This window comes from Mus caroli, unplaced genomic scaffold (genome assembly GCF_978045245.1).
Source record: "Mus caroli unplaced genomic scaffold, Mus_caroli_1 scaffold_2, whole genome shotgun sequence".
In the NCBI taxonomy this organism is placed as follows: Eukaryota; Metazoa; Chordata; class Mammalia; order Rodentia; family Muridae; genus Mus; species Mus caroli.
The window spans coordinates 176,200,922-176,228,772 of NW_028227257.1; the positions used below are offsets into that span (position 1 = coordinate 176,200,922).

At 41.3% G+C, this 27,851-nt stretch overlaps 2 protein-coding genes across 6 annotated transcripts in view; one reads left to right on the top strand and one right to left on the bottom strand.

Moving 5' to 3' along the window:
• Positions 1 to 735: 735 nt before the first annotated feature.
• Sec61a2 (SEC61 translocon subunit alpha 2) lies at positions 736 to 24,979 on the top strand. 2 transcript variants are annotated; one of them, XM_021185279.3, is made up of 12 exons: positions 738 to 1,249; positions 2,988 to 3,055; positions 4,841 to 4,906; positions 9,668 to 9,746; positions 13,194 to 13,325; positions 13,452 to 13,561; positions 18,102 to 18,255; positions 19,103 to 19,263; positions 19,550 to 19,747; positions 21,655 to 21,846; positions 22,269 to 22,345; positions 23,956 to 24,979. In XM_021185279.3, the coding sequence occupies exons 1-12, from the start codon at positions 1,243 to 1,245 to the stop codon at positions 24,140 to 24,142; spliced, it is 1,431 nt and encodes a 476-aa protein (XP_021040938.1). In that variant the 5' UTR covers positions 738 to 1,242; the 3' UTR covers positions 24,143 to 24,979. The 2 variants fall into 2 exon arrangements, with proteins under 2 accessions (XP_021040954.1, XP_021040938.1); XM_021185295.3 differs by lacking the exons at positions 13,452 to 13,561; positions 18,102 to 18,255 and having other exon boundaries at positions 736 to 1,249.
• Positions 24,949 to 27,851, bottom strand: part of Nudt5 (nudix hydrolase 5) — a 32,166-nt gene continuing 29,263 nt past the window's right edge. For all 4 annotated transcript variants that reach the window (XM_085835216.1, XM_085835215.1, XM_029472078.2 and 1 more), the window contains one exon: positions 24,949 to 27,819. In XM_085835216.1, coding sequence (XP_085691342.1) covers positions 27,710 to 27,819 — 110 coding nt within the window. In that variant the 3' untranslated portion in view covers positions 24,949 to 27,709. The remainder of the gene's footprint in view (positions 27,820 to 27,851) is intronic.

A 27,851-nucleotide genomic window follows, 5' to 3' on the forward strand; every position in this document is an offset into this window, starting at 1 on the left:
ATTGTGTTGCAGAAAGGGACATTTGAATTATTTCATATGAAACACTACTGTATTTTCTTTCCTCTTAAAAATGTTAGTTTTTTAATCTGCTATCCATAATTATGCATGTTTAATGTTTAGTGAGAACTAGAGCTTCAATTATGTAGCGAGTAAGTTGAAATATTAAAAATAATGAATTTTGCTTAAAATGACACATTATTCTTAGCAAAATAAAAATCTCCACCCTGTAAGAACCATTTTACTCAAATTTCTTATGTTTTCCATATATTTCCTATTTGGGAAAAATATTCTGAAATTAATTTCTCTAATTTACCTATATTACCTTGGAAGTTTTACTGTTTTTTGGGGGGGAGGGGTTCGAGACAGGGTTTCTCTGTGTAGCCCTGGCTGCCCTGGAACTCACTCTGTAGAGCAGGCTGGCCCTGGCCTCGAACTCAGAAATCCGCCTGCCTCTGCCTCTTGAGTGCTGGGATTAAAGGAGTGCGCCACCACCACCTGGCCTAAAAAGGTTTCTTTCTGAGAGAGACAGATAAAAGAGTTTATACCTCGGCCGGGCGTGGTGGCTCACGCCTTTAATCCCAGCACTGGGGAGGCAGAGGCAGGCGGATTTCTGAGTTCGAGGCCAGCCTGGTCTACAAAGTGAGTTCCAGGACAGCCAGGGCTATACAGAGAAACCCTGTCTCGAAAAACCAAAAAAAAAAAAAAAAAAAAAAAAAAAAAAAGAGTTTATACCTCTTGATGCCTTGATGTCTGTTTTGAAGATGGGGAAGTACTGGAAAGTACTATTGTCTGCAGTGTATTACCAGTTTTCACAAATGTCTAAGAAGTTACAGTTAAGATGGAGCGGAAAGAAAAGTCTGGTTCAGGCAGCTCAGCTCTAGGCCTCGGGGTACCTGGACCAGAAACCTTATCTAGGAAACAGCTTTGAAAAGGAAAACCCTTGTCCTGGAGTAGAGCAACTAAGACCCGCCCACCACTGCAGGTCGCCCCGCCTCCCGCCATCCAGTCCCGCCCCCGCCGCCGCGCCAACGGTGACCATAGCAACGCGGTGGACGTCCGCCAACCGCCAGGCCAGGTCTGGGAGGAGCCGAGAGCGCATGTCACATGACTCCGTGGGCGGAGCTTGTGCGGGGACGGCCAGAGCGTGTCCCCAGCCTCCGCCGCCTAGGCCAGAGTCGTGAGGAACGGAGCGGAGGCAGCTGCGAGGCCGCGGGTGCCCGCCGGGTGTGCTGAGCCGCCGCCATGGGCAGTGAGTGTGGTGGCTGGAGCGCGAACCTCGAAGGCCGCGGGTCCTTTCGGGCTGTGGGCAGTGGAGTCGCTTACTCCTTGGGGTGGTCTTGGGTGAGGGGGATGCGCAGGCCTCGTTGGGGTCGCCACGGACGGCGCGAGCTGGGGACCCGCCAAGCGCCTCCGGTCAGCGAGGCCTTGCCCGGCGGGTCACGGGAACTCAGAAGTCCTGTTTTCTCCCCTTAGGAGGCGAGGAGCGAGGATGGCGCGGGGAGGCCATTGGCTGGGGGCGGGGGGGTAGTTAGCACACTCCACGGCTTGGACCACTTGGGCTTTTTCTGAATCTCAGGAAACTCATTAATTTTTAAATTATTAGTCTTGAATCACGCTTCCCTTGGTGTGTTGCGATGAATAAGTCTCCCTTTTTAAAAAATGTGATTTGTAGCATGTGTTTTAGGGGAGGAAAGGCGTGTGGTCAGTAGCTCAGCATTTTCCTAGATTAATTCTTCCCAGTCATTCTGTAGTGTTCATTGAAAACTGTAAGTTGGTGCGCAAGGTATGGACGAGGCCTCGCATTATAAGATCCTTCCAGGGCCCTGCCCAATCACTCACCCTCATGTAATTTCACACAAATACTTTACCTAGCAGTTCACATGTTTGTGTATAAAGGGATAACGTTGCGATGCACCCCATTGGCTAACGGTAGACATTTGGGGAAAATTGGAAAGGAAATAAAAGAAACCCTTGGCCTTGAATTGTGAATAAAAATGGAATTCTGCAACACGGGGAGAGGCAATACATGGCGGCACGCAACAGCGTTGTTTGAACCTGAACGCCAGTACAGTAATTCATAAACCACCAATACGTCTCGGAGAGTACTCTGGACTGAGATGGGAAGGGGAATGAGGCGATTCTAGACAGTTTCCCAGTGTTGTAACCCATAGTTGTTGTTGTTTTTTAATTGCAGGTAAATGTTTTCAGAATTTAGATTTACTTTCTAAATAGTCCAAATGTACTTCGATAACAAACATGACAATTATAAATTATCACCAAAATCAGTGACTTCTACCTTTTTGGAGTCCTGCCGGAGTAGGAGGCAGTGCCTATCCCTAAACCTTGGTTTGTCTTTCATTTACTGCAGAAGTAGCCTGGGAAAGGAGTACTTTCTAATGAAATGTAGTTGACATTCTCTGAGCGATTCTTGTGTGTAAGCAAGTATCTTGATATGGTTACTTAGAGAATGACAACCTTGAAATAATGCAGCTAACTGAAATGGAGCACGAATGTGGAGGTTAAAAGGTTGTCTGTAGGAGGTGAACCTAGCTTGTTTGTTTTTTGGCTTTTTTTGTTGCAGTCTTTAAGCTGTTTGAGTCAGTACTCCAGTTTAAGCTCATAACCTACTATACTATTCCTGCAGAAAGTTCCCTCCGCTGTTGTACCATCTGTTAATTACTACATTAGCTAAGTACTGTAATAAGCTGTGTCTGCTTATTTTATACAGTGATGATCTGATTATTTTCTGTTGTGCATATATAAAAGGGTTGGGTTTAAACCTGAAGAAGCAAAGAAGTCACGGTGCATGGCTGTTTCCCTGTACTCCACAGCTATCTGGGAGCTTTGATCTTCTGTAGACCTACTCACTTGAACTTGAGAACATCATGATTGTTTAATTTGGGTGGATGTGATAAACTGCTGTTAAAAAAAATTGTTTTTGGAATTATTCAGAGATACATTTTTAAACTCTAAATTTTTTTTTACAGTCAAGTTTTTAGAAGTTATTAAACCTTTCTGTGCAGTTCTACCAGAAATTCAGAAGCCTGAAAGGAAAGTAAGTATACTGTTTTAGTAATCTAGCAGGTAACAGTGACTGACTTTGCCAAACCACCAAGGTTGACCTACTTACCCCAACAATTTCTGGCTGTAAGTGGAAAAACCACTACCTCCTTATTTTGCAGACAAGTATAAATCTGCTTTATGTTTTGTTTTGTTGTCTTCGAGACAGGGTTTCTCTGTGTAACAGCCGTGGCTGTTCTGGAGATCTCTCTGGCCTTGAACTCACAGAGATCCACCTGCCTCTGCCTCCCCAGTGCTGGGATGAAAGGGATATATCACTGTTGCCTGACCTGTTTTTAATTTTTAAATTACATGTATTTTTCTAATATATCTGTGTTTGTGCCTGTGCACCACTGTTCTATGGTGCACATGTGACGGTCAGAAGGCAACTTTGGGGAATTGATTCTTTTCTCTTTTTCTGTGGGTCTGGAGAGGGGAGGAGGGAGAGGAGGAAGGAGGGAGAGGAGGAGACAAAGACAGAGGGACGGTGGGAGGGAGATAAAGACTAGGCATGATTCTCATTCTGTCAAAAATATTGCTCTAAGTTCCCGCCCAAGTGCTTCTTGGCCTTTGTGTTTGTTACGATAGAGTATACTCCTGGCCATATTGATGCTTTATAGGCTTCAGGGTAGGATTGTGTATATGGCTAGCTAGTGGGATGGTCGGACGTATAAGTTCTAATTAGTACCAACTGTTCTACATAATAAATTTTGCAATTGTGTAAGTATATACCTCCCTTATTTTGATTTCTTGTTTGGAAAGAAATAGAAGGAATGTGTTTTGAAGGTAGAATAACTAAATCACATTGTTCTTCAGTCACTGAGCATATCTGGAAGTAAGATATTTAAAATTTCAGAAATAATATTAATTTTTCCAGTTATCAGACTATCCTCTTCTGTACTTTTAGTTCTTGGGGAATTAATAACAAATTGAGACATAGAGATTGATAAGACTTTTGTCAGACTTACTGTTTTATTTAGAAGTACTTTTAATTTTTAATGACTTGAGATGGTAGAGATGGCTACTCAGTTATACTTTAGACATCCTAAAGTATAACTTTTCATAGTTTATGAAATGTCCCAGGATTCCTGTGTAAAGTTATTCAGTATTTCACGAAGTCCCCTTTCTGCCTGAAACTCCTGGATCATTGGATCCTACTTTATTTTACCTCCTTTTCAGTTTCCTCTACCCTTCTACAGTGTACATGAAACATGTCTATATTTAAATTATCTTTCTTGTGGCAGCACATAGGAGCTAGTTGGAGATACAGATTTAACTATTAAAGCTGTACTTAAATCTTTCAAACTTAATCAGCACCAAATAGACCAAAAACCTCAGTGTAACAGGGGAATCCTGAACTATGAGAAAGAGAGAGGAAGGAAAGCACCTTTAGATACAGGTGTATGTAGAGACTTTCTGGAGGGGACTGCAGTCACTCAGAAGATACTGCCAACAGTTGACAAACAGAATTTCATGAAATTAAAAGTTTCTGCACAGCAAAGGAAAAGGCGAAAGGAAATCTTCACTAGCTGTACATCTGACATGAGGATTCATATCTAGAATATACTAAGAACTCAGAAATCTTAAAAATAATACCTTTTGTTTTGAAAAGGAAAGACTTATGTTGGAGATGCTTGGCTGTTTATTTTAACTGCAACAAGCTAGGTTATTAGGTGTGTGCCCCAGTGGGGCGCGGTTATGGTCTCATAATGTGGAACTTAGCTTTGAAATTGTTCTTTCTTGGTTTGCATTGATGATTCTTTATACTTCTGTTGTACAGATTCAGTTTAGAGAGAAGGTACTGTGGACTGCTATAACACTCTTCATTTTCTTAGTATGCTGTCAGGTATGTAACAAACTGCCGAGTGCGTGTCTGTGTTATTTTAAGGTTTTGATTAGTAAGAATTAGAAAACTGATAAAACAATAGACTAAAATATATTGAGTGTTGCTTTATTTGTAAGATTTTTATTTTGTGTGTGTGTGTGTGTGTGTGTGAGAGAGAGACAGAGAGAGAGAGAGAGACAGAGAATGAATATGTGTGGTTGCCAATGGAGGCCGGCATTGGGCGTCAGATTCCCTGGAATTGGAGTTACAGGTAGTTGTTAGCTGCCCATTGTGGGTTCTAAGAGTTGAACTTGTGTCCTATGGAAGAACAGCCAGGACACGTAGTTTTTAAGTCATCTTTTCAACTCTGAGTTCTGCTGTTTTTATTTCTTTTGTAGTCTGGTGATAAAACTCAGGATTTTGTGCATGCTAGGCAGGTGCTGTGTGACTGAGTTGCATTAAAGCTGACTATCATCATTGTCGTCATTGTCATCATCATGATCATCATCATCATTGTTACTATTATTACCACATTTGGTTTTGTTTCCAGATAGGGTGTCTCTGTGTGCAGGATTTCAAAGCTTTCCTGCCACTTGCTTTGTAGATGAAGCAGGCATCTAGTGCTGGTATTAAAGACATGGGTATTACAGCACTGTCCACTTCATTATTGTTGGTGTTTTTGGGTGTGGATGTGCGTGCTCCAGCATGTGCCCACACACCTCACATCTTGGACTGAGTGTGGCCACCAGAGGACAACTTGTAGGAGTTGGTTCTCTCCTTTCACCCTGTGCTTTCCAGGAATTGAACTTAGGTTGACAGGGTTGGTGGCAGCTACCTTAACCTGCTGAGCTATTTTGCTGGTCCATGTGCTGGAGAATGAAATTATCAGGTCATTAAAATACTTTTATTTCTGTACTTGATTTAATTTTGTTTTGTATGGTCAGGAAGAGAGTAGTTTTGTTGTTGCTGTTGTTTGTTTTTGTTTTTAAATTCAGAAAGTGCAAAGAAAAAAAGCATGTATTTATACCATATGCTTTTAACATCTCTGAAGTTGTCCCCTCATTAAAAAAAATCAACTTTAGGGAGTTATATGTACAAAATAACATTTCTAATTGTACATTTTGAAGAATTTTGACAGATGTGTGCACCCAAGAATCTATTTAGGCTGGTACAGAATATTTTTGTTGCCCTTATAACTCCACTATTCAGCTAGCCTTCAGTCCTAGGCAAGCTCTGATCTCCCCTTTGTCACTATAATTTGTCTTTCTTAGAATTCTGCATATATGTTGTTGTGGTGTCTAGCATCTGACTTTATAACATTTTTGAAATTTATTCATGTTGTCAGCATGCCAGTAGTTTTATTTCTGTCGTGAATATATCATAGTGCATTCACTTAGGGGTTGGACATTTGGCTCATATGCCCTCTCTCTCTGTTTGTCTCTGTCTCTGTCCTTCCCTCCCTCCCTCCCTGACCCTGAAGGAGGTTTGTCTAGCTTGTATATAAGCCTTACATTCAGTGTCCCCTAATAAAAGTACCCACTTCCCTGACATTTTATACTAGAAACCAATGCTGTTTCTCAGGAATGTCTCATGCCATGGCCCATTTAGGCCTTTGCGTTACCTACTTTCCCTGTGTTTATATAGTTGCTAAGCTGCTGCTTTTTGTCTTTCTCACGTTTGGGCAGATCTGCCCATTGTGGGTGATTTCAGCTGAATATAAAACAAGTTCTAGCCAGTTTTCTCTAGCTTCAGGGAATGGTGGGAGGTGAGATAAGCTGAGATCATTACATTAAATGCTTCCAGGGCTCTGCTTTGAGTTTTTTTTTTCTTCCTTCCTTCCTTCCTTCCTTCCTTCCTTCCTTCCTTCCTTCCTTCCTTCTATTTATCTTTTTTCTTTTTCTTCTTTTTTTGTTGTTGTTGTTATTGTTGTGTTGGCTGTCTTGAGAGTTTCTCACCACCTAACTATGGAGGTCTGTATTCTGTTCTAGGTTCCAGGTTATTCCTCAGTTTTCAAACGTAGCATGGCTCCATCATGTTGAGTTTTATTCTAGAGACTCACCCCATGGCTCAACTTCCTTTCCTTCTCAGCTGCTGTTTCTGATTCCTTTTAACAAAAGCAGGGAGAATGAAGGTCCCAGCAGCTTCCTGATCTTCAGTGCGCTGCACCGTGGCTCTTGGTGCGTCACATCTGTCATCTTTTTCTTACTTAGCAGCTGTATGAATCACTTTCCTTGTCCTGCCACCAAACACCAGACAGAAGCAGCATCAGGAAGGGATGGGATGGTGCACTGTGGCTCACAGCTTAAGGGTGTGGTGACAGGAGCACAGGGTGCCTGTCACACTGTCTACTGTCAGGAAACACAGAGAGATGACTGCTGAGTGCTGATACTCAGCCTGCTTGACCGTTTGACCTGCTTTAGCGCTTGATCCAACCCATGGGGTGATGTCTCCCATTCTCAGGATGGCTCCTCATCCTTCAAACCTATCTGAAAATACTTTAGATAGGTTTGAGCTTGCTTCTTGGGTGATTCAAAATCCTGTCGAGTTAACACTCAGAGTTACCTATCGCAGCTGCGGCGTTGTATGTGTCTGCATTTTCCTGTAGCTTTGTAAAGTTCTGATTAGCTTTGGTTTTTTCATGTTTGTATTGTTATGTGCCAGAGTGGGGAAATCCTGTAATGTAACTGAAACTTGCCGTCTTGTTCACTTTCAGCAGCGAGGGTGAACCATGGCCCTTGAGCTTGCTCTGCAAATGCTGAGCCAGATTTGATCTGTGACTTGAAGTCTCATGTCAGATGTGCCTTAATTAGCTTTGGCTTTCTACTGCTTTTGAAATTGCTATTGCTCATTTTCTACATCTCCATATAGTCAGTTCAGATTTCCACTAAAACATGGAATATTTGGGGTTTTCAGAGCATACAATACAGTAGTCAGTAGTATTGTATTAATATTAGAAGAAAGACTTTACAGAAAATAGACTTAGCAGTTTCTTTGAACATTTAAAGACTTGTGAATCTGCCGGCTCCAGAGGAAGGCTAAAGTGTTGTGTTCCAGGGCCTTAGATAAGGACTGTCCTGTAGTGCTGCTAGGTTCCTACCCAGTGGCTCTCTTAGTCCTCACTTCTCTCAGGTGATGACTGTCCACAAATAACAGAGTATACACAAACTAGCTTTTCCTTCTACTTTACGAGGTTCATTACCTAGCTTAATAAGAGTTCAAATATCCCAGAGATTTAGCTATTTAAAATTCTGGCAGCATATTTTAGAATTAAAAAAAAGCATTTAAAATTGTTTTATAGTTTTTCTTTTTTGCATTTATGTGTATGTGTGTGCTCAGGTATGGAGGTGTGTAGCTTCCTGATTATCTAGACTCTGTGGTCAACAAGCCACAGGGGTCCTCCTGTCTGGGCCCTTTCCTGCCTTGTGGTTACAGACACGTAGTGTCAAGCTGTTCTTTCCATGTGGTTGTCATGCTCTCATGGAAACACGTCACCACCTGAGCTAGCCTCCTCAGGCCCACAGATTAATTAGCAATATGAGTTTCTTTGTACCTGAACCTGCAGTTTAAAGAAAGGAATGTATCATGTTTGAGAAGGGGTTTTCAGCAAATGCTGCTTGTCAGACCTGGGTTGGCATAGAGGCCCATTGGTAAAGGGCTTACCTAGTATGTGCCGGGCTCTGGATTCCTCCCCAGTATGGTAAGGAAACCAAACATGGATCCTGTAATAGGCAGTAATTTGAAGTGTTTTTTCTTTCTTTGTTTTCTCCCACCCTCCCTTCCCTCCTCTCTCCCTTCCTTCATCCCTCCTTCCTTCCTTTTTTTCTTTCTGATTGTCTTCCTTTCCTTTCCTTCCTTCCTTTCTTTTCTTGTTTGTTGTTGCTGCTTCAGTCTTCTGAGTGCTGGGATTATAGGTGTAACCCATCAGGTGTACCCAAATGTTTTTGTTTGTTTATTTCTGGATTAAAAATTAGCATGTGCCAGGCGGTGGTGGTGCACGCCTTTAATCCCAGCACTCAGGAGGCAGAGGCAGGCAGATTTCTGAGTTCGAGGCCAGCCTGGTCTACAGAGTGAGTTCCAGGACAGCCAGGGCTACACAGAGAAACCCTGTCTCAAAAAACCAAAAAGAAAAAAAAAAAAGTTAGCACGTATCAGGGTGTATTAGATTGCTCAAAATTCAGGGCTCTTCTGGGCTACATAGCAAGTTGTAGACCAGCCTGCTGCATTATGAAGTGAGAAAATTGTTTAAAAAAAAGAAAGAAAGGAAAAAGAAAGAAATTGGGTGGGAGATGATATCTTATGATAGAGAATTGATAATTCCTAAAAAGAATAAGGAAGAAAAGTCAATCATGCTCTCGTCTCTTAGATATGATCAGTATTTGACCCTTAAAAAAAGACCTTTCCAATATTGTTTTCTATATGTATTCTTAGAGTTTTGAACTTATAGTGTATAGAATTTTGAATTTTAGTTTTTATTCCAGGGTTTTGTTTGTTTGTTTGCAACAGGGTTTCTCTGTATAACAGCCCTGGCTGTCCTAGAACTTGCTTGGTAGGCCAAGCGGGCCTTGAACTCACAGAGATCCACCTGACTCTGCCTCCCAGGTACTGGGATTAAAGGTGGCACCACCATGCTGGCAGGAATATTAAAGTATCCTTGCTTTCTTAGAATCATAAGCAGTCAGTCTCCAACAGGCATTGTAGGCCAAGCAAGTGCATTTTATTTAAGAGGGAGTCTGCATGCAGAGCGCCCTTGTGTTCCATTAAGTGTTTTGTGTGATGTTTCAGATTCCGCTGTTTGGGATCATGTCATCGGACTCTGCAGATCCCTTCTACTGGATGAGAGTTATTCTTGCATCCAACAGAGGTATGCACTTCTGACCTCCATCCTGCCACCAAACAACAGCTGCTTTGTGGTTTCATAGAGGAGAGACAAAACAAACCCATTGCTTAGGAGGAGAATCCAGCTTGTAATAATGACAACACTGGTGTGTGTGTGTGTGTGTGTGTGTGTGTGTGTGTGTGTGTGCGTGCACATAGTGAAGGTCACAGGTTGACTAGTGTTTATCTCAGTCACTCTCTACCATATATATTTTTTGAGATGTTTCACTATGTAATCCTTGCTGGCCTGGAACTCTTTATGTAGATAATGCTGGCCTCTACCTCTGATATATCCTCCTGTCCCTGCCTCCTAAATGCTGTGATTAAAGGTGTGTGCCATCATGGACCAGTTTCCTCTTGTATGGAGACTGGGTCTCTCATTTGAACTTAGGGCTTGCTAGTTCTGATGGTCTAGCTAGCTTACTCTAGACAACCCATATTGTGTCCTGAGAGCTTAGGTTACAGGAGGGACACCACACCAGCTTATGTGTACATGGGTGCTGGAGATCTGAACTCTGTACCTCATTTGTGCAACAAGCCGTTTACCCACTGAGCCATCTCCTCAGCCCCAGCCTAGGGTTTTTCCATATAAAATCCCATGGTTTACAGTGGCAGGGAGGTGATGTAATGGAGTTGGAGTTTAATTCTTGGACCAGTGGGAGAGGAAAGCTTGAGCCAAAGCCCTCAAGTCTACAACAGCACGAACACACAGACTGGGAGATGGTGAATGAGGGGTGCTAGCAATGAGGCTCACCAGGAGTTGGGGCTGCATCATGAGGCTGCTTGCGTTTCACAAATAGTGGTTGCATGGTTGCATGGTTGGGGGAAATACATGGATGGCAGTTTTTGGTAGTTGTTTTTAGGATATAAGAGTAATATTGGTTCATTTACTTAATTAAAATTGTGTGTGCGTGTGTTTGTGTGCTCACACGAGTCACAGTGAGCATGTGGGAGCCAGAGGACAGCTGTGGAGCTGCTCTTTGCTCCTTTCCACCTTCACATGGGTCACAGGGATTGAACTCAGGTTGCCAGGCTGTCACAAAAGTGTGTTTCCTCACTGAGCCAGCTTACTAGCTCCACCCCTTCTTATTTTCTGCCAAATTTATTAACAGTTTGGAATATTCTTGCTGCACTCCTCCCCCCTAACCCCCCACCAGCCTCATCCTCCTGTTGAGTCCAGTTCCCATTTTCATGTCTTCTTTTTCCTTTCTTAGTTTATTTTTAATGGGTGTTTGCCTGCATGAATAACTCTGTACCACATGCACGCCCATGGAGACTAGGATAAAAATCCTCACCAAGTGGAGTTGCAGATAGCTGTGAACTACTTTGTGGGTTCTGGGAATCAAACTTGGGTCCTCTAGACCTGCTGAGCCTTCTCTCCAGCCCTCCTGTTTTGTTTATGCTTTGTGTTCTAGTGGGTTTGGTGTGTAGTGGTCCACTGGGACGTGAGTCAGTCACCAGCAAGTTACTGGGGCCACTGAAGACAAGTGGGCAGTGGCTCAGTCTTGTGCAGCCTTTTTACACCATCAGTGTCTCCTGTGGATTCATGAGTGCCACGGCCGTAAGGCACACATACGACAGCGTTTTGTAGCCTTTCTCCCCATTAGCCAACTCTTAGTTCTTCCCACCCCTTTTCTGAGATGTGGATGGTGGTGGTGACAAGGTCCTTCCTCTTGAAGGCTGAGCAGAGTAGCTCAGGATATTGGCCAGGCACAAGTGTCACTGTAGAGAGCAGCTGCTTTATTCACACTGACACAACACTCACTGATCTGTGCAGTCACTGATGCTTGGAAGTTTTATAATGTCTTCTATGCATCAGCATTTATAAAATGTATCAACATATATATGGTAGACATTTCTGGGATGTGGGTACATTTCAGATATTCATCCAGACCTTTCCTTTGCCTATTCATTTATATTTATGTGTTTAAAAATAGGATTTACATACCCAAATCCATATATTCACACATACATACATATGTACTGTTCTTTTTTTTTTTTTCAAATGTTTTTAGTGAGTTACTTCACTTAATGGGCATATTACAGTATGAGAATATGATTAACTTATTTAATCATTGATTCTACAAACATTTTTTAAAGATTTATTTATTTATTTTATGTGAGTATATTATTAGCACCAGAAAAGGACATCAGATCCCATTATAGATAGTTGTGAGCCACCATGTGGTTGCTGGGAATTGAACTCAGGACCTCTGGAAGAGCAATCAGTGCTCTTAACCACTGAGCCATCTCTCCAGCCCCCAACAAGCATTTCTTGATCTGTGTACCACTTGCTGAGTGTAGCACCTAGGACAATATCCTGAGCCTCCCAAGGATTCACCCACCTGTGATCCTAGCACTTAGGAAGTAGAGGCAGGAGAATTAGGACTTCAAGGTCTTCCCTGGCTACATAGATAGTTTTAGGATAGCCTAGGCTAAATACCATGCCTCTGTCATAGAAACAAATAGGGTTTGATGAGATGGTGCAGCAAAGATGAAGCACTTGCTACCATGCTTGATACCCTCATGATGGAAGGAGAGAACTAACACAGTGCAGAACTGCACTGTATCAAATGTGTGCCTGGACACATACACTCGCACACACCAGACAAATAATGTAAATAAGTAACAGAGTAAAAGGTTTATATGATCTGAAGAGAAACAAGATTATAATAAGTAACTAAATATGATTAAAGTCTAAATAACCCACAATTTTAGTGTAAGTTTTAAAAGCAATGATTCCTTTTTCCTCTCCCTCTTTGTGTTGGAGAGTAAATATTGCATGTGCTAGGCAGGTGTGCTAGCTACGCCCCACCTCTGTTTATTTATTCTTTTTAATTTTGTGTTGCTGGCAGTTGCTTACATGTTAGACTGTAGTCTACCACAAAGCTATATTATATCGTGCTATAGATTACAAATATAAATGTATTTGTGAATAAGCGCACATGCATGTCGGTCTGTATTTAGAAGTCAGAGGCCAACTCTCAGGAATCCGTTTTCTTCTTATACCATGCAGGCCATGGGAACTGTACTCAGCTTGTTGAGCGTGCTGGCATGTGCCTTTACTGACTTAGTCATCTTGCTGGCCCCTAGCCTATTGATTTTTACATCTTCTTTTTCTGCTTTGAAGCAGGACATTGAACCTGGGGTCTCATGTTCTCTACAACTTAGCTGTACCTGCCAGACTCAAAAGGTTTCTTTTAAAAAGGACTTCATATTTTAAGTTTAGAATTTATAGAAATGAAAACTTGTATAGCGTAACACTTTTTACCTATTGCATTGTTGCTGGTCTTTAAATGGTCTTTTATTAATGAAGGAATCAATGGAAGTTTGGTAATATTTAAACACATTTATTAAATGTTGAGGGCTAGGATGCTCTGAACTGAACTGTAGTATGTATAAAGTTGTTTACTCTTTGTCCCTTCCTTTATAGGAACATTGATGGAATTGGGTATTTCCCCAATTGTAACGTCTGGTTTGATTATGCAGTTGTTAGCTGGAGCCAAAATCATTGAAGTTGGAGATACACCCAAAGATAGAGCTCTGTTCAATGGAGCCCAGAAACGTGAGCAATCATAAAATTAAAGAGCTTTTTCCAAGTTTGAGTATGTTTGTGGTAAAGATGTTTCCTAGTTTTTTGGTTTTATTGTTTTTTGTCTTTGGTTGTAAGCATATACTCCTTTTTTGTCAGTATTTGGTATGATCATTACCATTGGGCAAGCCATTGTGTATGTCATGACTGGGATGTACGGGGACCCTGCGGAAATGGGTGCTGGGATCTGTCTCCTTATCATTATACAGGTAAGAAATCCTGTGTTTTCATACACTAATTGAAACAGTTTGGCACCTTTCTCTCTCAGTTTTTTTTTGGTGAATAATATAAATCATTTCCTACAGAATTATTTAATTATAGTATTATTACTGAAATGACATAATATATTGATGTAAACAAGGTTATTCTAATTCTAATAGCTTCATAGTCTGTCACTGTAACAGATGCTGCTCTATCATTGCTCTATGATGTTCATTTTCCACATTCTGATGTCTCTGAAATCAACTGTACTCCCTCAGTTAACAGAACATTCCTGATGTTGCCAGCCAGGTGGCAGTGACTGGGCATTTGTTGCCTTTGGGTGGCTGTCAGCTTGGCCATAGTGGCTGAGGTTAGCATCCTAGCTGTTACTTTATGCCCTGTTGGTACAAAAGATGTTTGAGTTTACTTGTTGGCTGAAATCACTTGAGAAAACCCATTGTGAATGAAGCCCAGTATTGTGGCAGACACCTGGGTCCCAGTTGTTTGGGAGGTTGCAGGAGAGGATTTCTTGAACCACCAATTAGAGACAAGTATGTGCAAAATTAAACTGTTATCATGGAAATGAAACTTGCTAATCTCAGAAAGTACATTAACAATAAACTAGATGAAAAATAGCTGTGCAGGCAGTGGTGGCGCATGCCTTTAATCCTAGCACTTGGGAGGCAGAGGCAGGTGGATTCCTGAGTTCTAAGCCAGCCTGGTCTACAGCATGAGTTCCAGGACAGCCAGGGCTACACAGAGAAACCCTGTCTCGGAAAAAAAAAAAAAAAAAGAAGACAGCTGTCACCATCTGAAATAAATTGGCTGTAATAAGACATTTTGTTGTAGTTTAGCTGACAAGCCTCAAACTTTGAAGCTTTTTGCCTCTGCATGAGTGCTTAAATTTTAGGGATTTACCAAGGTATCTAACTCTTTTCTTTCTTGGTGGAATACAAAACTATGATATTCTAAATAATTATAGTGCCAGCAAAATACTATATACCCTCACATACATGTGTTCCATGGAGGATGGATGGATTTATATATTTATTGATTGATTTATTGACTTATGGCAATGTCCTAGAGCTGGACTGTCTCAGACTCACAGTACAGCTGAGGATAACCTTGAGCTCTGCTCCTCCCAACCCTATGTCCACTAGGAATTCGCTAGCATTATTTATATGCTATATACCATACCTGTTTTCTGCAGGACTGGGGACTGAACCTAAAACTTTGTGCATGGTAGTCACGCTGCCAACTTAGCTACAGGCCCAGCCCTCTATGGGCTTCCGAAATGAGTATTTCAGGATTGAATTTTTAAAGACCAATATAATTTTGACTATATATAATGTTCAGAGGATTTTTTACTAGAGTCCCGGCTACTGTGGAGACTTACTTTATCTACCGTTGAAATTAGAATTAATTTAGGATTCTTTTCCTAATAGTTCAAAAGATGAAGTTCTGATTTTTGAAATCGTCTCAAATGCCAATATTTGGGAAATAAATGGCTGTCTCAGATGGGCATAATTTACCTTTTTTTTTCTTTTCTTTCTTCTTCTTTTTTAATAAGCAAGTCAGTGAGCCTGACTCAGGACACGGTTAGACTGTCAAGTATCTGCTTGCATGGTTAATAAAGGATGGCCTCTATTAGGCTATAACTGCTTTGTCTGTGACTAGGACCAGATTTGTAATGGATTATTGAGTCTTTGGTAACTTGGTAAGGCCTAGTGAGTTCTCTTCCAGTGTAAGATGTGTTTCCCGAGAAAATAATAGTTCCTTTATTTCTCCATTTACAAATCACTTGTTTGACACATTATAGCTGTTGGGACTTGGAGACGGAAGAGCTGCAGAGGATGGGGAGAGAAGATCCTCTGGACATGGACTTTAGTGTCCTTCAGTGCTTAGGGTTCTATATATTGCTGGTGCCATGCTGAAGAGACTACTGATAGGACATCATGCTTGGTTTTGTTTCTTTAAAGCAATGTGTGTCAAACCCTTTGGGGATGAAGGACCCTTTCTTGGGGGTTGTATATCAGATACTTACATTACAACTCAAAACAATATCAAAATTACAGTTATGAATAGCAATGGAAGCCATTTTATTGTTGGAGGTCAGCATAACATGAGGAACAGTATTGAGGGTCATAGCACTAGGAAGGCTGAGGACCACTGGTTTCAAACATTTGCTTTTTGTAGTCAACGAAGTTTTACACTTTTAAAGATAAGGGTCGGATCCAGGGCCTTGAGAACACCAAGTACATACTACTGCTGTGGTACTCCCTTAGTCTAAAGTCATCTTGACTTTAAAAGACATTCAGGCCAGGCAGTGGTGGCACACACCTTTAATCCCAGCACTCGGATTTCTGAGTTCGAGGCCAGCCTGGTCTACAGAGTGAGTTCCAGGACAGCCAGGGCTATACAGAGAAACCCTGTCTCAAAAAATACAAAAACAAAAACAAACCAAAGCAACAAAAAAAAGACATTCAGAGCTAGTATTAAACCCTCGGAACATTTTGTATCAGTGTAATTTCTCTGGTGCTTTCCTTAAACTAGACTTAGAGTCATGGAATGTAGCTGGGTAGCTGTTTACTTAGGTGAGGTGGCCTTTACAGCACAGCTTGTACATTTAAACTGACAAATGGAGTTCAGGATATTTTGGTGTTCCTTTTAAACACTCAGAAATCTCATTATTTCTAAGAAGGAATGAGAAAAAATATATATTAACTTGTTGATATAACTGGTATATAATGTAATAAATTCTTGTAGTGTTAATGTATAAAGAAAAATGCCATGTTTGATTGTTGGTGGGCAGTGACCCATTTGTGTCTTTTCAAGGGATTGCTTACATTGACACTATGTGGCTACACTGAAGAGCTATTGGATCAGTGTGTGCTCACCTAGAAACGTAGGGTTTTGAGAACTGTTTGCATGCTGTTACGGAAGGTATTTCTCACTTTGTTTTTGTTTCACTCACATAGTGCTCTGTCCACTAATTGGGTTTGAAATCTAAATTGGGTCTTGATTGAAATTAAAAACAAAATACAAAGTGGCATTGTCCATGGCACATAATAAAGGTGAGTATGTTTTTGTCAAGCTTAGTGGCATGGGTATGGCCACACCAGGTTGACACCAGTGTGATTTTACGTCCACACAGAGGTTCATGGGAGCATTCCACAGCACACTTGCCACTGTTGTGTTCTCAGTGGGCTCCATGGAGAGGCTGCCATCCTCTTCTGCTTCCTCTCCCTCAGGCACACTTACTTACTTACTATTCATCACTATCTTTTTTCCTATTTCTCAAATTGCATAAGCCATTTCTCATTTAAATTTATTTATTCATTACTCCTCCTGGAAAAGATGAATGTCATTTCCAAAGGGTGACTCTGTAGGCCAACATTATTCTGCATGGAGGGCTCAGGTAAACGTTGTGTGTCTTTGGACTGTGAGTAGGCACTGTCTGTCCCCTGAAGTGGGGACAGCTGCTGTATTTATGACTGGGAAGACTCAATGATCATTACTTAACTGTGGCCAAGATAAAATCTAGCCCTCAAACAGTAAAAGGCTACCATGATCTATCTCCCTTAGTTTGAGAACTAGGCCCTTTTCCAGTTGATTGAAAGTTAAACTAAAAGTTAGTTAAGTAATGATCATTGAGTCTTCCTAGTCATAAATACAGTACGTTAGGCTTTGTACAAGCACTGAAATGGCACCTAGGGTGTGCAAGGTAAGCTTGCACAAAAGTGAAGGTGGGCTGCTTGAGCTGCTTCCTCTTCAGTAGGGAGAGTGTAAAGTAGGGCCCTGTGGCAGCAGGAAGGTAGTAGGGCTCACAGCATGCCTCACTTCCCTCTAGACGACGTTATGTCAGTTGAGAAGGAGCCACATGACTGAAACTTGGTTTTATTGATACATGTTTTTATAGGCATGTCTTCTCCAAGAATAGCCATAAGTTAAATTTAGTATGTTTTCATAAAAAAATGAGCTTGAAAACACAGTAAAATCTTAACTTTTCAAATTTATATTCACTCTTTGTTATAAGTATAAAATAATTTTTTTATGTTGTTGTGCTGTACTTTTTTGGCTTATTCTATACATACTATGTTATATAGAAAATATATACAGTACTTTTTAAAAAGTGTCAGACTCATTCCCTAGGAGTAGAGGGTTTCTTTTAAGCTTTCTGTAATTTATTTGGCTTTTTACTTACATGGAAGTATTTGGGATATTTTGTTTCTTCATACCCAATCTAAGATTATTATTTAATGTAATGTGCTCCCCCGACCCCATGGGCCCAATTTAAACCTTGTAAGAGAAACTATTCAGTTGGTGTGCCTTAGGTGAAATGGTTGCTGGGTAATGAGGCAGTAGTCCGAGTACTCTGACTCTCAGAACTGGCCTCTGCCTAGTAGAGCAGGTCAGAAGCTGCACACGCCACAGCCATGACGAGCATCGCTCAGGTCTGATAGTGGGAATGCGCACACTGTGCACAGCCCTGCGCCCGCCCTCCTGCGTGTCTCTTGCTTCTGCTCACGTGCGTTTCTTTCCCCACAGTTGTTTGTTGCTGGTTTGATTGTGCTGCTGTTAGATGAGCTGCTACAGAAGGGTTACGGCTTGGGGTCTGGGATTTCCCTCTTTATTGCCACCAACATCTGTGAAACCATTGTCTGGAAGGCCTTTAGTCCCACTACCATTAACACTGGCAGAGGTACATCGCACAGTGACTGCAACTGCACGAGTTTTGCTGGATGTATGCTGAAAATGAGTTCAGAATGCAGCAGCACATGCCTGTAGCCACTCCAGTCTGCTACCCCAGGGGACCATGGATGCTAAAGGTTTAAACTTACTGAGCAGAGATGTGTGAAGTATGTAGTAGTAAGTCCAAAAGAGTGCATTCTAACCTCTGCTTGTTTAAAGTTCCAGTGGTTGCAAACACTATTGCAATTTTGACCTTTGACCTTGCTTAAGCCATTGCTGCGAGAGCCATTTACCTCCCTGAATGCAGCGGAGGGGGGGACAGCAAGGTACTGGATTATGATTTAGCCGTCCTCGGGGAGCACTCACACCCTTGCCTCTAACTGGCTTTGTAATAGCATCTACATTTTGCAAGATTTCAGTCTTTCCCCATATCCCTTCCAACTTCTCAGTTGTCTTCTTGTCCTAACTAGTCATTGTCTAACTTGGATCCTTAAGAGACTAGCACTGATAGTTATATTAACATTCTGGGTGCGGTGAGCTAACCGCAGCGTGGTAGATGGCATACCTGCTCTGAATCTGACATCTGTAGTCTGCTTTGCCACTGCTGCTTATCAGCCCTGAAAGGACTTCCTCTGTCCCCTAGAGTAAAGGAGAGGCAAACCTTTATGAATTAAAATTGCAGATTTATGTTGAAATTTGCCTCCATAATAGAAGTATGTTTAGAATCCATACACATGGTTATGCCATAAATCCATACAACATAGAATCATAAACTGGTAAATTGACGCGAGGTTGAAGTTATTTGTTTAGAACTTTGGAAGAGGCGTCCACAGTTAATTCCTGTTTTGCTTTCTCAGGTACGGAGTTTGAAGGAGCAGTCATAGCTCTGTTTCATTTGCTGGCTACCAGGACAGACAAGGTCCGAGCCTTGAGGGAGGCTTTCTATAGGCAGAACCTCCCCAACCTCATGAACCTCATCGCCACAGTTTTCGTGTTTGCTGTCGTCATCTATTTCCAGGTAAGTGTGATGTTCTCACGGGTGGAACATTCACCTTCATGTAACAAGGAGAACGCGCTTCAAAAGGATGGTGTCTAACAAGTGATGTTTCAAGAACCATTCTTTAAACTCTAGTTTGAAGGTGGGAAATATTGCCATAAAAGAGGAACAGAAGGCAGGCTGTTGGGGGAGGACTGTTTGAGACAGGTCCTGTCACTGGCTCCCCTACCCCACCCCACCCGCAGCCTCCCTTCCCTCTGTGCACTCTTTGACATGGACCTTCTCTTATTCTTAATTTCAATTTCAGGGCTTTCGTGTTGACTTGCCCATTAAGTCGGCACGGTATCGTGGACAGTACAGTAGCTATCCTATCAAGCTCTTCTACACGTCGAATATTCCCATAATCCTCCAGTCTGCCCTAGTTTCAAACTTGTACGTCATTTCCCAGATGCTGTCTGTTCGATTTAGTGGCAACTTCTTAGTAAACTTGCTAGGACAGTGGGCCGTGAGTATGTTTATTTTTATTAAGTATTTAAAATTTGTATTTTATAGTTGTATTTTTAGCTGATTAAGATAGATATTGAAATAATTTGAAATTTATTTACCTGTACCGTTTTATTTTGAAAATTTGGTAAATGTTCTAAGATTAATATTTTCCTATATAGGAAGCATTTTTATGTGTATCATTTGAATAGCTTTTTAAGCTAAAAAAAAATCATAAATGTGCTTTCCTAAGTGATTTTCTGTTTTGTAGTCTTTGTTGTTTAGAGACATGGTCTTATGCTATAACTCAGGCTGACTAGGGAGTCTTCCTGCCTCCTTCTCTGTATGTAGGAATCACAGGCTTGTGCCACCACATCTGGCCTCTTGTCATCTTGTTCTGATGTCTGTTATACCATTTTCTATTTGCCAATATAGGGAAAGGAGAGCTATTTACAGATAATTGTAAAAATGGGGATAAAGAGTCATTTTTTCTATCTTTCTCTCATTTTTCATGACCTGAATGGCAATAAAGCAGCTTGCGTTTGACTGTGCTGGAGACGGGCATGGAGTTATTAACAAGACTGGAAACTGGAACCGAATCCATTAAATCCAAAGCAGGAAAAGAATCTACACAGCTTTATTTTTAAAGCAATCCAGCCAAAATTTGATCATATAAAAGGAGTATTTTCCCTCTTATAATTACAGAATTAAAAGGGCAATCTCCCAATTTTTCTTTATTCATTTATAGAAACTCTATAATTTGCCTTATGCCAAAACATATTAGTATTTAGTCCTTCTTGAAATATAGTGCTTATTCTAGATAAGTACGCTAAAGTGTATAACTGGGCCAGTGAACTTTTTGTTAGTGGTTTTGTTTTGTTTTGTTTGAGGCTCAGGCTGGCCCTAGCCACTTGATCCTCTTGACTCAGCAAAAGCTTTCTGAGTTCTGGGATTATAAGTGAGTTCTTCTCTGCCTGCCTGCCTGCCTGCCTGCCTGCCTGCCTGCCTGCTTGGCTTGCTTTATTTATTTATTTTTTTAAAGTTTTTCAAGAAAAGGTTTTTCCAGTGACCTGGAACTCACTCTGTAGACCAAGCAGGCCTTGAACTCAAAGAGATCTGCCTGCCTCTGCTTCCCTAGTGCTGGCTATAAAGGCTTGTACCACCACCGCCTGGCGTACTTGCATTCTTAATACTGCAAAATGGAACAGAGTGGAGAGACATTCAGATTCTAAGTATAACCAGAGATTCATTATAATTTGTTCTATTTCTAGCCTCAAGATTTTGTAGATGTATGTTTTTAAAACTCGTTCTTCTGTTAATGACACTGAGTGTCTTACACAAAGTGAAGTACATAATTCTGAAGGAATGAAGGATGTAAACTTAAATCCAAAAATTGTGTAGGTTCATTGGCTATAGGGCTGGTGAAACGGCTCAGCAGGTAACGGTGTTTTCTGTGCAAGTCTAAGACTCTTGAGTTTGATCCTCTGTGAAAAGGGTGGTAGGAGAGAAAGGGTGGTAGGAGAGAAACAATTCCACAAAGTTGTCCCTTGACCACCCCAGATGCACTGTGCCAAAGACTTACCAACCCACAGACATCATTCACTCGACATAGTAATAAAGCTTAAGTTAAAACATTGTCATAAATTTTGAAAAATTCAAACATAAATTCTGGTCATGACAACTGTAGTCTCAAATACTCAAGAGGCTAAAGTAAGAGATTATTTCATGATTTTTGGGTCATCTTGGGCAACATGATGAGACCTCATGTCAAAACGAAAACAAATCTCAAGGTCTAAGGTGCAATTCATTGTAAGGCCTAAGCTTGATACTCGAAGGCCCTGGGTGTGATGGATCCTCAGTAACAAACAAAGCCCTCATCTCATCTCAGCCGGTCAGCTTGACTCTGTTTCTTCCACTCTTCTTTCGTAGGATGTCAGTGGGGGAGGGCCTGCTCGCTCCTACCCTGTTGGTGGCCTTTGTTACTATCTGTCTCCTCCTGAGTCTATGGGAGCCATATTTGAGGATCCTGTTCATGTAGTTGTATATATTATCTTCATGTTGGGGTCATGTGCATTCTTTTCTAAGACGTGGATAGAAGTTTCTGGTTCTTCAGCCAAAGATGTAAGTATGTGGCGAGTGAAAAATAGTTTTGTAAAAATCATAGTATTTGGGTATCAAAAGTGTTTTATAGTTTTAAACTTTGTTCACACATTCTTGGTAGTGAGACCCCAACAGGCTAAAAGTTGGTTCTTCTGAACTTTTGTGATCCTCTACAACCCAGTCCTACTCAAAAAAACCTCTTTAGTATCTAGTTCTTCTTTCCAGAGTTAATTCAGATGCTGAGAGCACAGATAGATACAATCATATGGTCAGAACATGCCTGGCAGCATGCAGACCTCCATTTCCTTATGTTCAGGGGGAGTGATACTGTGCCAGGGTTGTAGGTCTTAGATTTTCTGTGTAGAAAGCAACAAAATGAGAATAGTTTAATTTCAAAAGTTTTTTTCTTTTCCTTTTTTTTTTTTTTTTGGGGGGGGGGCCAGGTGGCCAAGCAACTTAAAGAACAGCAGATGGTGATGAGGGGTCACAGAGATACCTCCATGGTCCATGAGCTGAACAGGTGAGGTCACAAGATCATTTCTTCCTCAGATGATGTTTAGTCTTGTCATCTCCAAAGGTCATTGCTTTGTTCATATTTATTGTTTTCTGTTCTTCACAAGAGAACTGAAATTTAACTAAAACTTGTCTTCCACAAAATGTTGGCCCTTTTATAATCCTTTAAACTTAGTTTTTGAGAACATCATTCCTGTCACCTCCTCCTTCCGTCTTTCAAATTTACAACATCTTCTTTTTGTCTTTCTCTCACACATACACTTTGCTAAGTGTATGTGTGTATAAACACAATCTTCTCAGTCTGTACAATGACACAGACATGATTTTAGAGCTGCCCATTTGGTAGTGGATAGCTAGTTGGGGCTTCTTCCCTGGGGAAGACTATTTCTCCTGCTCTCAGGATTCCTAGTTCTTTGGGTTGGGACCCTCTCCATGTTAGCTTGTGTGTTGCTGTTGTCCTTATTCACATCTTGTTTAGGCATGTGTCTTAGGGTTTCATTGTTGTGAAGAGACACCAAGACCACAGCAACTCTTGAAAGGAAAACATTTAATTGGGGATGACTTACAGTTTCAGAGGTTTGGTCAAACACACAAGTCTATGGGGGACATTCAAACCACCTCATCAGCCTATATAATTTTAAATTGAGACTGTGCTTTCATGGTCACTCCAGTGTTAAAATGATACATATTAGTAGTTCTCAGTGTTGACTGGCTGCATATGTAACTGCCAGGGAGCTTCTAAAACACTGATACCCCCAGCTCCAGGAAATAGGATTTGTTCCCAGGCATCAGGTATTTGGTTTCTGTGATTTTATTTAGATAAAATTCATATACTACTTAATGCATTCAGTTGAAATGCATAGTGTACACCTGTAACTCGAGCACTTGAGAGGCTAATGCAGGATTGCTGCAAGCTAAAGGCCAGCCTGGGCTATCCATTGAGTACCAGGCCAGTACAAAGAGACCTAGTTGTATGTGGATTGCTATTTCTTGTTTTATCTTATGTATATGAGTGGCTTGCCAACGTATACGTTTGTGTCTGGTTTGAAATTTACTTTTCACCCCACAAAAGGGAATTTAGGGCTACCTGTTTAAGAACATGAAATATTTAGTCAGATATGATGCCACATGTCTCTTTGATCTTGAAACTCTGGAAGTGGAGGGAGGATGCTATATGGGATCCAGACACAAACCAGTTCCCCCACCCCCAAATTATAGTTAGGCATGGTGGTTTATTAATGTAATCTCAGTATTTGGAAGCTGAAGCAGGTGAGTTGCTATGAGTTCTAGGCCAACCAGAGGCTACAGAGACATTTCTGAAAAAATATATACTATATATATGCTGAAACATACAATATGTATATATAGAGTATATATTTTTGTGTATATACATACAAATTCTAATCATGTCCTAAAAATTGCACTGCCTGTGGGTATTACAAGTTTTTAAATTTGGTGGTTTGAAATCGTTGCTTTAATCAGTCTCCTCTCTCAGTAGTGAGGACTGCTCCGACAAGTTTATATTGAGGGAATCATTTCTTGCAAAACTGTGCTGCTTCTAGCTATTGTGTTCTTTCCTTGTTTCCCACTGCCTGACAAAGGTCTTTTGTCTTTTAGGTACATCCCCACAGCAGCTGCCTTTGGGGGTCTGTGCATCGGTGCCCTGTCAGTACTAGCAGACTTCCTTGGGGCCATTGGCTCTGGTACTGGAATTCTGCTTGCAGTCACTATTATTTATCAGTATTTTGAAATATTTGTTAAGGAACAGGCTGAAGTTGGTGGAATGGGTGCTTTGTTTTTCTAAATGTTCATCTATTTCTTTGTGTGTATGAAAGGGAAAATATTTTGACATACTGTTTCTGTCAAATCATGCTGGTTCCCCTTTCTTCCCTGTTTGTTGTTTTCAGTGCTAAGTGTCCCGTTTCTGAAATGGGACAGAGCTAAGCCTGTGTGCAGCACTAGTGCCAGCTGCCTTAAACTGAAGTTTACATTATCTGTTGACACTGTCCATCTAGTGTTAGCCATGACACACGCTGGGAAGCAGTGTATCTGCCTCGCTGTTGCTCAGACAGCAAGACAGTGATGTGGATTAGCTTTGCACACAACATTCAGAACACTGAATATTCCCTTGTTTAAAAATAAGTGCAGTGCAGATTGCCACTTTCCAGTATTTTGAGCTTCCCTAATGAGTTATGGAGCATTTATATCTAATGTATATTTTAGATAATTTTTATACTTTTTTAACTCATCAGATCCACCTTCCCGCCCTCACCTGCCTCACCCCTACTTGATTCATCCTATCCCCAAACTGCCACTCAGCCTGGATGGGCAAAAATCAAGCATTGAAGTTATTTCTGTCACTGGACACAATTGCTTCTAATTCCCTTTTCTGCTTTTCATTTGTCCTCTTTTCCTGGTGACAGCTACGAGTGCTGTCCAGCTGTATTGGCCATGCCTTCTACTCCAATGCCCCCAAGTATTTTTCTCCCTCCCCTCGTCCCCCAAGCAAGATCCAGTTCTCAAGCAGTGTCTGTAGTTGAGTGGAAGTGAGCAATGAGTATTCATACTAGGACTTCATGTCTGTGATATGCATAGCAGGACCCAAGTGTAAACAGTAGACAATAAACTTTATTTAAGAAAACTGTTGCAGTTGTGATGAACAATAAAGCGATTCCTATTAAGTGCTCTCCAAGAGTATTTCTGTAGGTTCACTGCATTTCTACAGAGCACATCTGGATGTGCGTGGGAGGGTCAAGTGTGGACATAATGGCAGGAGCTAGGGTCCTTGGGACATGGAAAGTGTCTCGAAACATTTTACTCTTCATTTGACACCACCCATTCATTTCTTTGTATTCTTTGTACATACTTTATTTTGTTTTCAAAAGTCCAGTTTTCAGTAGGAACAGGAGGTAGGACTGACTTAGCTTGAACTAAGGTCAGACACTGGAGAACGCCCTGTATGATAGAACCCACTTTCTGAGATTTCCAAACGAACGGAAAAAAGTTGTGAGGAGTGAAGACAGCAGATGGCCAGCTCCAGATCTGGCATGGTCTGCCTCTGAGGTGCAGACGCTGGTAATGAAATATAGCTGTCACTTCTCAGTTGCACTCGCAGAGGAGAGATGTATCTCGGCCGATACTCAAGGCCATTTGTTTTTATTGCACCTGGTCCTATACCTGCTCCATGGAAAGGAAGAATGTGTGGAGCCTGTGTCTTCATTTCAAAACAGGGAAGGAAACAACACGGTGAAATAGATGTCCTGGAGAACTTACAGGCAAAAGTTGGTATATCTGGGGAGACAGGCCCATGATTATAAACACAAAAGAAAAAATTGGAAGGGTCCGAGTCACAGGGAAGGCTACTGTGCTATACTGGGTGTTAATTTTCACACTCATTAGGAATGCAGACTTGGTCTACAAAGTTCCAGAATTCTTTCCATCCTTAAGAAGTCCAGTATAAAGATCTGTATAAAGACCTTACATTTTTGTGCATAAAAATGTGTGTCGGCAATAACACTTACCGTCTATACCTACTGTACCGGGGAAAGCGCTTTTATAAGGAGGTTCCCAGGGTCTACCCTGGACCTGGGTTGCAAACGTGTTGAGCTGGCCAACAAGCATCATGCCGGCTGCTGCTGGTGGCTGAACTGACCTTCCTTGAGCTGATGAAAGAAAGGTAATCACAGTAGCAGAGCTCATCAGAGCAGAGCCAGAACACTAGAACAACTCCTGGGTGAACTTTAGGCCTAGCATATACTAGAAACCATTTCTGCATTTCTTGTGTAGTCTGATTGTTTCAGATAATTGGCTAATATACCTGCCTATACTCATGGCCACAGACGTCCATATATATGTAGAATCCACGTTAATCTTAGTTTCCTATGGGTTTAGTTTTGGAAAACAATATTTTCGGAGGTAAGGTTAGGAAACTGAAGTGTGTGCACACTTGAAGGAAGGATCGCAAGTTTTCAGTCTCTTAGCCTTAATATATTAAGAATTAGCCGGGCATGGTGACGCACGCCTTTAATCCCAGCACTCGGGAGGCAGAGGCAGGTGGATTTCTGAGTTTGAGGCCAGCCTGGTCTACAAAGTGAGTTCCAGGACAGCCAGGTCTATTCAGAGAAACCCGGTCTCGAAAAACCAAAAAAAAAAAAAAAAAAATTTTTTTAAGAATTAACTATGTTCACTACTGAAGCATTATCTCTTGGTACACTTTTAAGAATGAAGTGGCCTTATGAGAATATTAAATACAGTTTAAAAATTATTTCTGAGGGCTGAAAAGATGGCTCAGCAGGTAAGAGTAACGACTGTTCTTCCGAAGGTCCGGAGTTCAAATCCCAGAAACTACATGGTGGCTCACAACTACCTGTAATGAGATCTGATGCCCTCTTCTGGTACAGTGTACTTAGCTATAATAATAAATAAATCTTTTTAAAAAATTATTTCTGAGACATAGAGTGTCATAATGTAACCCAAACTGGCTACACATTTATGATCCTCCTGCCTCAGCCTCCAAAGCATGTACCACAAGTAGCTACACTTTGACCACAAATGTTATGCAGTATTGATTTTATATCTACTACCCAAATGAATCCCATATAGTACATTAATTAGAATTAGAAACTGGTAAGTCCCTACTGGGGTCTCTCTTTTAAAACTCTTATTTTAGCTGGGTGTGGTGGTGTATGCCCTTTAATCCCAACACTCAGGAGGCAGAAGCAGGCAGATCTTGGAGTACAAGCTGAGCCTGGTCTACAGAGTAAGTTCCAAGACAGCCCCAGGGCTGTTACACAGAGAAACTCTTTTTTGAAAAACAACAACAACAACAAAAACCCAAGTCTTATTTTGCTTGCCATGAGTGGTGCTACACGTCTTTATTCCCAGAACTTTGGAGAGACAGAGACAGATAAATTGCTCGGAGTTCAGAGCCAGCCTGGTCTGCAAAACAAGTTCCAGGCTAGCCAAGGGCTACACAGTGATACCCTGTCTTAAAACAAAACAACAAAAATCCAACCTAATTTTTAAATGTGAGCCTAATAAATAGCTATTTGCATACTTCAGTACATAATTTTAGGAATTCTGGGTAGAAATAGCTGACCTAATTTGGAGCTTGAGTCTATTCCTGAGAAGTACCCTCACCTTCTAGACTAGGTGAGGTTTAATAAATTTAAACATCCCTAACTATACACTCATTTCCATGAGTATTTAACAAATTTAAATGTCTCTGTAATTATAGTTCCATACCACATGCAGTCTGTGCTGCTTTTACAAAAAAAGCTAATTTATGACCTACATAAACTTAATTGAATACACTGAATAGTGAAGGCCTCAAGGTTTCATTTACAAATCATGGCCAGTGTCCTCCTTGGCCTTAAAATTTGAGGAAGGGCACTTCGAATGGCTTCGAGTTCGCGTGTTTCAGTGCCAGGCCGTAGGCGTAGACCTTGGCATCCACTGTAAGATGTTGTTCTGCTCCCAAAGCTAAAGAAGCAAAGGTGACAGTTTAGAGACTG

Bases quoted from the DNA above. Each gene is read 5' to 3' on its own strand.
- Sec61a2 (XM_021185279.3), top strand. The intron at 9,747-13,193 runs GTATGCACTTCT...CTTCCTTTATAG, and splicing joins TATTCTTGCATCCAACAGAG to GAACATTGATGGAATTGGGT. The intron at 19,748-21,654 runs GTGAGTATGTTT...CTTCTTTCGTAG, and splicing joins ACTTGCTAGGACAGTGGGCC to GATGTCAGTGGGGGAGGGCC.